General features: G+C 48.8%; 1 protein-coding gene across 1 annotated transcript in view; it reads left to right on the top strand.

The window, feature by feature from the left end:
* Nucleotides 1-304: 304 nt before the first annotated feature.
* Nucleotides 305-12,092, top strand: part of FAIM2 (Fas apoptotic inhibitory molecule 2) — a 78,358-nt gene continuing 66,570 nt past the window's right edge. The window contains exons 1-2 of the mRNA XM_015418738.1: nucleotides 305-460; nucleotides 7,002-7,191. Coding sequence (XP_015274224.1) covers nucleotides 446-460; nucleotides 7,002-7,191 — 205 coding nt within the window. The 5' untranslated portion in view covers nucleotides 305-445. The remainder of the gene's footprint in view (nucleotides 461-7,001; nucleotides 7,192-12,092) is intronic.

The following is a 12,092-nucleotide window of genomic DNA, read 5'->3' as shown; positions in this document are numbered from 1 at the left end:
CGTGTGCATTCAACTGCATTCTGGCATTTGCTGGCTTTTCCCCTCGCCATGTGACTCTGCATCATACTCTGAAACGGCCTACCATAAAAGAGAGAGAGAGAGAGAAAGCTTAACCTCCCCCCCCTTCCTTCCCTGCGCATCTGCTTTCCTCAGCATCCCCCTGTCCAACAGCTTGGAAATGGTTCAGTCCCACCTCCACCAGACCGAGAGGGGAGCTCTAGATGCTGCTGGAATGTAAGAGCATCGGCACCGGCTGCAGAGGCTCAAGTGACGCTGGGGGCGAGCAGGTTTTTTGTTTTTTTAAAAAAAGACAAAACAAAATTCAAATCAGCTGCTAAGAGACAAGCCGGGGAGGGGGGGAAACACTCTCTTTCTCTCACTGTCTCTCTCCCCTCCTGAGAGGTGTCATTATCCCGAGCAGAGGAGCCTCGTTCAACAGGAAAGGATGACCCAGGGAAAGGTAGGTTGAGACAAACCCCTGGGGCACTGCTAACCATCCAGGCAGTTTGTAGAGGGTTGGCAGATCGGTAGGGGTAAATAAAATGGTAGCGTTGAAGATGATGACCTTTCAAGAAGCAAATCACCTAGCTGCCTAGTCTGCATGTCAGATCCTTATTACAAGGAGAGATGAAGGAAAGGGTTTTTTTTTTTGTATAATATCTCTCCAGAGGTCACTCTGATGTCACTCGTCCTGTCTCATCCCGTTTTCATTCCGAGCAGGATTTGTGGCAACCCTCTAGGCTTCAAAACTACCACTGGGATGTTGGGTTATCAGAAAGGATCACCCTTATTTATCCAGGGGGTTAACACCATAGGAAATGCAGTTTCATCCCACTCACCTTGGTTTCCTTTATCTTCAGTTGCCATGGGAACACAGAATCCAGGGCATACTTTATTGTTTTCAAAGTGTATGCATTGTGGTCTCTTGAGCCTCTGCAGATTTAGGGCATTAGGTTGCTAAATGGGACATAATCAACACACGGCGGTGGGTATTTATCTTGATAGCTGCATTTTTATGTTGTCTGTTCTGTGAGTGTGGGTCTTGCCTACATAGGAGAGTAGTGATGCAATTCAGGATTTGCTTGAGGAACCAAGCATTGCCGGAGGACGAGGATGATGATATGGGATGTGTTTTTGCAGTTCTGTGCCTGACAAACAACGCGCATTAGGACTGAATTTCATGCTCGGAATAGCAGCTGTCAGCTAGAAAGCAGCTCTGTGACGATCCATCATTCCTGTGTCCTCCCTCCCCACTTCGAGGTGCTTGAATGAGATCATCTCAATCCAGGTGGCACAACACTGACGCAAAGCCAGAATAACTCTGGGCATCTCTGATTTGTTCAGGGTTTTTTTAAAAAGTGCCACTGATTGGCTCAGAGCGTTCAGCTGCCATGTGTTGAGTTATAATCCAGATAGCAATTGTTGGGAGGCTTTTCCGGCTGGCTCCCAGTAGGCCCCTACTGGGTTGATGCAGTCCGGAGGCTGGTTTGCATTGGTTTTATGTAGCTGCTGATTGCTTAATAAGGATTTAAGCCAACTTGAATGTTGGGCAGCAGCTCTGTAAGTCAGCAGGATATAAATCTTCCCTGATGCAGGACTTAATTTTGAATAACTTGCTTCTGGTTGAGGTGTCAAGTAATTCACAGGGTTGCCAGCTTCCAGGTGGGGCCTGGGTTAGGGTTGGAATTACAATTGGTCTCCAGACTACATAGATCAATTCCCCTGGAGAAAATGGCTGCTTTGGAGGGTGGACTCTATGGCATTGTTCAGGCATTATACCCCACTAAGGTCCCTCCTCTCCACAAACCCTCCCCTGCCCTCCCCAGGTTATACCCACAAAGTCTTCAAGAATTTCCCAAGCCAGAGTTGGCAACTCGAATTCAGAATCACTATCTGAGGTTTTTGTTTTTTTAATTCCTCTGTGGTTGTGAAATTGGAGACGGCAAGCAGGAGACCTGCAAGGATTTGTGGGATGCATTTTATTTTCTCCTCACCCACTATTTCCTCTTTCAGTTTCCCGAAAGCCCCGATAGTCTCTCCCTTTCCCCTGCTTTCTTCTCTCCTTCCCACTCACTAGCTAATCTGCCAGCTTGTCCTTGGGAAGACTCTGTGCAATGTTGGCTGCCACACCAGGCCCAGTTGCAGAGTTGCCAACTCTGGGTTGGGAAACTCCTGGAGATTTGGGGGTGGAGCCTGGAGAGGGCTTCTCATGGAGGATAAGTCTATTAGTGGCTGCTAGGGATGCTGATGAAAGGTAAACCTCTGAATACCAGTGCCAGTGCTCCAGCCAGGCTTGCCAGCTCTGGGTGGGGAAATACCTGCAGATTTTGGGGGTGGGGCTTCGGAATGGTGGGGTTTGTCGAGGCGAGGGACCTCAGCAAGGTACAATGGCCATAGAGTCTACCCTCCAAAGCAGCCATTTTTTTCCAGGAGAACTAATCTCTGTAGTCTAGAGATCAGTTGTAATGGCAGGAGATCTCCAGGCCCCACCTGGAGGTTGGCAGCCCTAGATCCAGCAGGGCTCTTCTCATGTTCTGATGAGCAGGGCTTGGGTAAGGGGCATGTCCTGAACATAGTGTCAGAGAGTCCACCACCCTCCAAAGCAGCCATTTCTTCTCAGGGAATTGATCTCTGTAGTCTGGAGTTTAGTTGTAATTCCAAAAAATCTGCAGGTCCCACCTGTGATAGGGCAACCTTGCCTAGTTGTGCAATAGGAACCTGCAAGGATTTGCAGGGCTCACCTCATTTTCCCTTCTGTCCTTCTACACCATTTCCTCTTAACCTTCTCCACATCCTCACCTTTCCTTGCTCCATTTCTTTCCTATCCACCCACCCAGCAAGCTACCTTTTATCTGCCCCCACCTTTAGCTATATTTATCAGAGGTCATTTCGGGGGGGAACGCAGGGGATCGCAGTTCCCCCGGGTGAGGTACGGGGGGTGGGGCACATGACGAAGCCCCGCCCCCTGCTTCCGGCCACCCCGCTTCTGGCCCTCATTCAGCCAGGAGGAGGTGCCGGGACCGTTGGGGGCGGGGTGTGTGGCCTTATGACACACTTCCGGTGATGTCAGGGGTGTGGCCTTATGACACACTTCCGGTGATGTCAGGGGGTGTGGCCTTATGACACTTCCAGTGATGTCAGGGGGTGTGGCATATGCTAATGAGTTATGCTAATGAGTTCCCCTAGCTCTTTTTCTACGAAATGACCCCTGATATTTATTATTTAATCATTTATATCCCATCTTTCTCCACAATTAGGATCCAAACCAGTTTACATAATTATCCTCCATTTTATCCTCACAACAGCAGCTATTACAGTGGATCTTCAGATGGCCAAGATCAGTTCCCCTGGAGAAAATGGCTGCTTTGGAGGGTAGACTCTATGGCATTATACCCTGCTGCGGTCCTTCTGCTCCCCAAATTCCCCTCTCCCCAGGCTTCACTCCCCGAATCTCCAGGTATTATCTAACCCAGACCTGGCAACCCACACTGTGAGATAGGTTAGACTGAGAATGTGTGACTGGCCCAAGGTCTCCCAGAGACCTTCCACGGACCATGGCAGAATGGGTATTTGAATCTAAGTCTGAAACTCTAACCACACCAGCACACTGGCTTTTGTGTGGTGGCTAATGTTGAATAGTACTGAGTAGCAGGGCATATGTGAGTCATGGAAGTCACTTGGTATCAAGTCACCTAGTGGTTCCTGCCAGAGCTGACCTCAATGAGTCCCTCCCTCAAAGGCCAGAGCAGCCCTGTAAAGGCCCCATGAAGGTCCCTGCCCTCCCCATTGTTGCCTAGCAATGGCCACTGAGGGCCTTTGTTGCCTAAAGCTACAGGTGCTTCTTCTATTGGTTTTTTTGGGGGAGGGGGGTTAACTCCTCCTCCCAGTGGTTTTTTTTATGATCTCAAAAGGTTGGATTTTGCCCAGAATCTACAGACTGAACCTGTTCATGCTTTTAAGTAGCAAAGGTAAACTGACCATAATTATACTAGGACCCAGGAGATCAGTCTAGGGGAAGGGGTAGGTAAACATTTTGGCCAAATTGCCAGAAAAAAAGAAAAAAACCACAATGTCTATTTGTAAAGATGTGGGTGAGTCAGCAAACAAAATGGGGGTGGAGAGAAGGGTTGTACTTGAACACATGCTTGGAATGAGCGGCCAGCATCTCAGGGATCCATGCAGGTCCGTAGCTAACGCGGGGCACACAGGGCCTGGCCCCCTAGCAGTTTTTATGGGCCCCCTTCCTGAGCCTCGTCTCCCCTACCCCAACTCCCCCTGATTGCCTGTCAGCCTGTTGGCAGGAAGGACAAGGGCAGTGATTTCAGAGGCTGTCCCTGGTGCGGGAAGAGGCACTGGGGGTCCTTGAGGGCAGTGTTCCCTCTAAGCTGAGTTAGTGTGAGCTAGCTCATGGTTTTTGAGCCTCTGGCTCACACATTTTTGTCTTGGGAACATTGCTTGGGGGGGGGGGAGCTGGACCCGGACTCCTGGCCGGCATGTGGAGCGCCATAGAGTTTTCCCTCGGCTGCTGCAGCTCTTGCCCTGGAGCCTTTGATTGGATTAGCAGGCGCCCCCCCCCAGGCCCCCTCTCTAAAAAGTCCTTAGCTACGGGGTTGGATTCAGCTGGTGTTGTGCAGATCTGGGAGGTGACAGTGGGCAGAAACCAGGCCCGTTGACTTCTCCAGCATTGCTGGCCTCAGCTGCGCTAGCTGGGCCTTTGTTGCTTGGGCAAAGATCCAGCCCTGGTGCCAAGCAATTTAGGCTATTATGCAGCTGTCAGCTTGTGTGCCAGGGCAGGGGGGTAGCCTTTCCTTGAGTCTAGGAGAATGTGTGCAGTTTAAGAACACAAATGAATATATGCAAACAAACAGTCTTTTTAAAGGGGAGACATTTTGCTATTCCCCCTCCCTCACAAATCTGCCTCTTATTGCTATAGTAGTTCCAAGAGCTCATGTTTGTGGTTTCACATCCCTACCACCCTAACCTCCAGGTGAGGCCTGCAGATCTGGAGATACAACTCATCCCCAGACTACATATATCAGTTCCCCTGAAGAAAATGGCAGCTTCAGAGGGTGAACTCTATGGCATTATACCCCACTCTATGGTAGAATCTGGTTTTTTTACCATAGAGTTTTTGCCCAAATACCAGAGCATCACTGAGAAGTTGCTGGCATGATGACATCACTTTCTATGTGACACCGGTGACGTGGCCTTCTTCTTTCTACTCGTAAGCCACCCCATCCCCCACCAGTTGCCAGGAGGCAACCCTAATTACTAACTTTCTGGCTCCCTCCAGTCCTTGACAATACCAGAGACTTCACTGATGGTGAACTGTGCAGAATTTGCATCCACCAAGGGATGAGTACTGAGCTATTCGGGCTGGTATAATGTATTCTGCTTACTATGAATTTGCATGTTGCTGGCTGAGGATAGTTTGTCTGGGTTTGAAAAAAACCCATTAAGCCCAAAATATAATTAGTTAACAGCCAAAATGCACCAGACATTCTTGCAACATTTTCTCTATGGTTTGTTCTAGAGGGTGGCAAGGAAGGGTACTCTAGTCTAGCAATGAGTCAGTTGCCCAAGTAGTACTGCCACTCTCACAGGGCCTGAAAATCCTAAGGTTTTTAGGGTTGCCCACTGTCGGTTGGGAAATATCTGGAGATTTTGGCAGGATTTGGGGAAGGCTTCAGTGTAGGTTCCCTGCTCCCAGGCCCCACCTCTGCTGCCGATCAGCTGGCCAACGGGGGGGACTTACTGCAAAAAAAGGAGCAACACCCAACATTTTAGCGACATGCCTACGTGACTTCAACATGTCCTGAAAGTGATGTAGGCATGTTGGGGCGACACTCTGGTTTTGGGGCTAAACTTTACAGAAGAAACTAATTCTATCATAGAATTTTTGCCAATTTTGACGTCACCATTTCCGGATCACGTTGGAAGTCCTGTGTGCACATCACTGAAACATTGGATGAAACTCCCTGCTCCCAATAAGGCCTACTTCCCTTCCCCTGCCGGCTGCCGGGAGGGACCTGGCCACCTTACTTCAGTGGGGTATAATGCCATAGAGTCCATCCTCCCAAGCAGCCATTTTCTCTGGGTGAAATGATCCCTGTCACCTGAAGATCAGTTGTCATCCCAGGAAATCTCCAGCCACCACCTGGAACTTGACAGCCCTAATGGTGTGAGAGAATTCTGTTGGTATGTGTTGTGGCCACTTTGTTGCCTCTCTGTCATGGGACCAAAGAGGGGGTGGAGGAAGATGCTTGGCCCATTGTCCTTCCTCTGCTGTACCCCTCTCCATGCAGCATGCGAAGGCATGCGGCTTCAGGCTGTCCTGTCAGCCACAGTAAACCCCAGCCCTTCCCTCTCACCAGGACTGAGGAAGAGGTTGCTGGAATAGACTTGTATGTGTTGTGAATGATGGTTTTTTTAGGCTAACCTGGACGTCCTCTTTGTAATCAGGCTTTGTGGGAGAATGGGAGGAAAAACAGTTTCGGTTTGCAGCTGATAACCTGCATGAGCCACAGGCCTGCATAAACTGTTCAAACTAAGGTTGCCAACCTCCAGGTGGGGCCTGGGGATCTCCTAGAGTTGCAACTGATCTCCAGATATCGGTTCCCCTGGAGAAAATGGCTGCTTTTAGAGGGTAGACTTTATGTCATTATACATTACTGAGGTCCTGCCCCTTAACCAAACCCCACCATCCCATAGCTATATCCCCAGATCTGCAGGAATTTCCCAACCTGGAGTTGGCAACCCTAGTTCAAACCCAGGCCAGGGCAGTTCTAGAACTAGATGAAAACACCTTGGTTAACAAATTAACATACAATAGTATGTGTCACCTAAAGATCCACAGAGGGTCCCTTTAGCTGAGGGCCTCCAAAATCTTGGAGTTGGAATGGCATTTCTGTCCCCTCTTCCATCCCACTCCGCCCCATGTAGAATTTATGCACAACGTGGCTGAGACCTTTCTAAATCTTGTTTTCTCCTTTCCTCTGCAGCTCTCTGTGAATAGCAAGCCTACAAACCCAGATGGACAGCAGGGAAGTGAAGAAAAGAAGGACAATGCCACTGCCCCATCCGCGCCTCCAACCTATGAAGAGGCAACCTCGGGGGAAGGGCTGAAAGCCGGCGCATTCCCCCCACCTATGAATGTTCCTCTCCACCCCGGCTGGGCATATGTGGATCCTAGTGAGTGAAAAACATCTCCTCTAAGCTTCACCTCTAGTTGCAGGGAACTTGGGACTCAGACTAGGGATGGACAGAAACTGCCCGTTCACTGTGTAACTAATTTGGTTTTTTCCCCCTCCCTTGGTTACAGGATCCAATTTCCCTCCAAATGAATTATCTCAATGAATGATGGATAGGTCCTGACTCTTGCTAATGATGTCACTAAAGTCCAGCAGTCCTCTTGGCCATGTTCCTAGGATGGAGATGGTGGTGAAAGAGGGGTGTTGGTACCATATGGGTTGTGTGTGTGTGAATGCTCATTATTCTGTTTGGCAAAATCTGGGTTCCTAGATATGGAAGAAAGGTGACAGTAGTGCACAACTAGGGCTGCCAGGTCCCCCGGGAGGGCAGAGGTTCCCCCGCTAAAAGGGCCCCCAATCTGCCGGTCTAAATCCGGCTGGCAGGGGGAACCCCACCCCCGAAGTGGCCAGATCGGGCTGACGTGCCCGGTTTCATGCCGTTGCCCAGAAGTGACGTCATCACGCTGGGCATGTTGCCGGGCAACGCTCTAGCAATCATCCTGAAAACTCTATGGTACCATAGAGTTTTCAGAGTGATTGCTAGAGCGTTGCCCGGCGACGGGCCCAGTGTGATGACGTCACTTCTGGGAGATGTTGTTGCGGCACGTGCACGCAAATGTCCCAGAGTGGGACCACCGCTCCCCCACTGCAGCCGGTAAGTCACTTGGCAACCCTATGCACAACTCTGCATTCCCTGTGTTATTCCTACATTTTCAACCATGCCTAGGTTCAGCATGGGGGCTAGCAAGCACAAGCCCAGATGCCTTGGAAGGGCCCATTATACCTCTCATTGACCATTGCTGCTGCTGCTCCTTATCTACCTGTTCAGGTAGGCAAGTGGTGAAGGCAACAAGGAGGTCCTATAACTGTCTAGGTGAAGAGTGGAGGAGCTCATCAATGGGGAAAGAGACCTACCAAGAACACCCCTGTGCAAGAGCTCCCAAAACTTGAAACTAGGGTTGATAGTCTGGGCAGCAGCCCCCAACTCCCTTTGCTGCTCAGTAGGCCAGTGGAGAAAAAGGAGAGTATGAGTGTAATGTTATTTCTAGGATGAACATAGAAGTGATGGTATGCTGCTATAGGATTCAGCAGAACTATGGCAAAACTAAAGAGTTTCTGCTGAATCCTGGAGTGGCATGATGTCACTTCCAGGTTTACCCCAGAAATGACATCACACTATTGCTGTGACAGCACCCCTCCATGTCTCTGCCCCCCAGTCTTCTGCTGGATGCCAGCTGCTGGCTGGCAGCCCTAACTGAAACCAACCCTGACTGTATCTCCAGTTTGCCAGTAGCTAAATGTCTTTGTGCACAATTTTCTGGCAATGGTTCCCTCAATTCTTAAAATTTGCATTGGCTAAATCAGAGAATCTGCATTACATACTAAGATATCTTGCCACATATGCCGCCATAACAAAAAAAAATCATTTATTTATCTTTAATAGAGCCTCTTAATTTTACTTTATCTCAGGATCATTCCCCATACTTCTTTTTATTCTATCCTATTTACCTAAAAGGAATAATAGGGTTTTTTCCAAATATGATTCTATGAAGAAAAAGAGAGTGCTGTCTAGGTTTGCCAGTTTCCAGGTGGGAGCAGAGGATCCCCCTAGGGTTGCCAAGTCCCCGCTGTATGTACAGCGGGGGACTCCAGCTCCGTTCTGGGCACACTGGGGGCGGGGCCGCGGTCATCCGAGGGAACAACAGAGTTTTCCCTCGGATGACCGTGGCCCCGCCCCTAGCGCACCTGGCGTGGCTGCGTCACTTCCGGGTGATGTGCTGACACCGGGCATGTCATGTGCTTTGGGGGTGGGGTTCCCCCAGGGCCCGATTCGCCGGCGGCGGGTAACAGGCCTCTGGGGCGGGGGTTTTCCCTGCCCCCTGGGGGGACTTGGCAAGCCTAGATCCCCCAGTTTTGCGGCCTCCTGCCCACTGCCCAGTGTTGGGGACATTGCCCCCCTGAAAGCTCCCTCCCACCCCTCACTGGTGCAGGGTAAGGACCTGGCAACCCTAGTGCTGTCTTAAATTTGCATACAAGTTATAGGGCTTTTCCACACTCTTGACTTACTCCTGATTTTCTTGGCAGTTGATCTACAAGCACTGGACTCTGTTTGGGCATAGTTCTATCACACATGTGCCCTCCCTGTGCATTTTCATAGTTGTGGAGTCAGTTTATTTTCTTCTATGTGTGGCTTAAATAATCAGGTTTTTCAAGGATGGTTGTTATTGACATTCGTGACGTCATCTGTGGCATCATAGCACTCCCCCCTTTAAAAAAGGCTCTAAAACGTTGATATATCGATGTAGTGTTGTAATGATAGTTCCCCTCACAGACTGGGCTACAGGCCTACTGTTTAAATGAAAGCTGGGAATTCAGAGAACCTGTGTAAACTATCGTTGCAACACTATATTGATATATTGATATTTCAGGGCCTTTTCTTAAAGAAACCAAAACCACTCGTGTTCTGGGAAGAGGAGAGCGAGTGGTTTGATGATGATGGTTCAATCATTGAAAATTGTGCTGGAGCTGGGTGGGAGTCAGTGGGATAAAGAAAACGAAGACCAACATTACACACAAGGAAAAAGCTGACTCAAAACCAGCTTCTGGAAAAAAGATTGGGGGTAAAAGTGGCTTCAAAAGAACCAGAAAAAAACTAGGGGGAAAGCAAAAAAACTAAAGTAAAAACTAAAGGCACAAAAACATATGTGGGAATCAGGGAATATGGGGCCAGATCTGATGCAGAAAACCCCTGCAGAAAAGCCCACAATGGTGTACAGTAGTATAAGCCCTTTTGTATATAAGGGGGATCATCTTTGCTGGTAAATAAGAAAACTGATTTATAAGATGTTCTGGAGATACCTTTATGTTGGTCAGTGTTTTTTACTCAAAGCAAGTGCTTTAGTAAGGATGCTTGGTATTACCTCATTTGCGCTCCCATGTACCTGTTAGTACCCAATAAGATATAACTGATCTCCATGAGAAAGTTGGAAAATAGTCTGTAATTAGGGTTACCAAGTTGATCTTCGCTGGGAGCGGGGGGCTCCTGGCCGGTGTCTGGTGCGCGCATGCGCGCCGCACGCACGTCACCCAGAAGTGACAGGAGGACGTCAGGCATGCTAGGGGTGGGGGCACAGCCATACAAGGGAAAACCATAGAGTTTTCCCTTGGATGGCCGTGGCCCCGCCCCCAGCGTGCCCGGCGTGGTCGCGTCACTTCCGGGTGACGCGCATGTTGGGGTGGAGTTCCCCTGGGGCCCAATCCGGCGCCGCCGGGGAACAGGCCTCTGAGGCGGGGGTTTCCCCGCCCCCCGGGGGGACTTGAGATCCCTATCTGTAATAGTGTTTATGCCAATAAAGGCTAACTAAAACTGAACTGTAATAGTGGTGGGCTAATGTTGTCTTTTTCCCACTATCTGCTTGTTAGAAATGTTAAAAGTTATTTCTGGCTTTTTGAAGAGGTATTCATCATTTACCTCTACCATCTCCACAAATCAGTTTTACAAAATAATAGATAAAGCTTATGCCGTCAATAGACCTTTAAGGTAACAATTGTTAAAACAGGTGTGACAATGATTAGAATTTGATTTACAGAGGTATTTCACAGTCTGAGACCTTACCTCAGTGGCTGCATTAGAAATAATTAAATGTTTAAAAACCACACATCAACTTTAGTTTATTGGTAACGTTTCATTTATAGTAAATGGGATCTTCTTTTCGTTTACAAATAAATTGCTGATGATCAAGTAAATGCAGAAGTACACCAGAGTAGAGCTTCCAATTTCATCATCGGGAAACCTGAAGAAATTGAATCTCACACTTCTCTTAACAACCTGTGTATATAATTCATAAAGTTTCCACAAAGGTAGAGGCAGAAGATCACTTGGCCACTGTACAGAGCTGGGAATTGATGCTTATAGTGGTCCTTTGCAGGTGTAACACTTCCGCACACCTGTTAGTGGTTAGGTCAGCAGCTGCTTTGCCAAACTGATACTAGCACGTTATTATGTTTTGTGGTTTTAGCATTGTTTATTTGTATTAACTGATGTTGCTTAATTTTAATCTGTACTATTGTAATTCTTATGCTATTTTATGTAAGCCGCCGTGAGCTGGCCCTGGCTGGGAGGGCGAGATAGAAATTTAATAAATAATAATAACTCACTTACTCCTCCCTCCTCCTCTCACATGGGAATTCTCCCCTCCCTTCCTTGTGGGAGAATTTTATGGCATGGCATTACATCTGCACAAGTGTAAACACTAATGTCTGAGACTATACTATGATTGGCTCCAGAAAGGATGGGGAAGAAGCGTGTGAGTCACTGGGGCACTCCCAGTATTTTAACTGTGGTTAAGACTGATTTCACACAAGAGCTGCGCCGCGGTCGCGCCTCCCTTTGCCCCGCTTCTATTGGTCAATTTCCCACTCGAAACCATGCAGCCGCATTTTGACCCGCGGCTTCGCCTGATTTTCCCCGCGGTTTCGTGATCCTGTTTTTTGAGGATCACGAAACTGCGGGGAAAATCGGGCGAAGCTGTGGGTCAAAATGCGGCCGTGTGGCTTCGAGTGGGAAACTGACCAATAGAAGCGGGGCTAAGGGAGGTGCGACCGCGGCACAGCTCTTGTGTGAAATCGGTCTAAATGTGTGGGGATGTTCTGAGAACACAGAGGCCACAGAAGATGGGAGCGTTTTCCTGCCCTCTGAAAATTCTGCTGGTGTGCCCTCACAATGAGGTGACCATCACAATGAGATGACTAGGGCACAACAGGGGTGTGTATCCTTTCAGCATGATTGCTGCATGATTGCTGCACCATTGTTCCTCTTATACTTGCCAGAGTCTTCAGAAG

The sequence above is a fragment of the Gekko japonicus genome, unplaced genomic scaffold (genome assembly GCF_001447785.1).
Source record: "Gekko japonicus isolate JY-2015 unplaced genomic scaffold, Gekko_japonicus_V1.1 scaffold823, whole genome shotgun sequence".
NCBI classification, from domain to species: domain Eukaryota; kingdom Metazoa; phylum Chordata; class Lepidosauria; order Squamata; family Gekkonidae; genus Gekko; species Gekko japonicus.
Note: the sequence above shows the minus strand (reverse complement) of the source record. Positions and strands in the feature narration are given on the sequence as shown.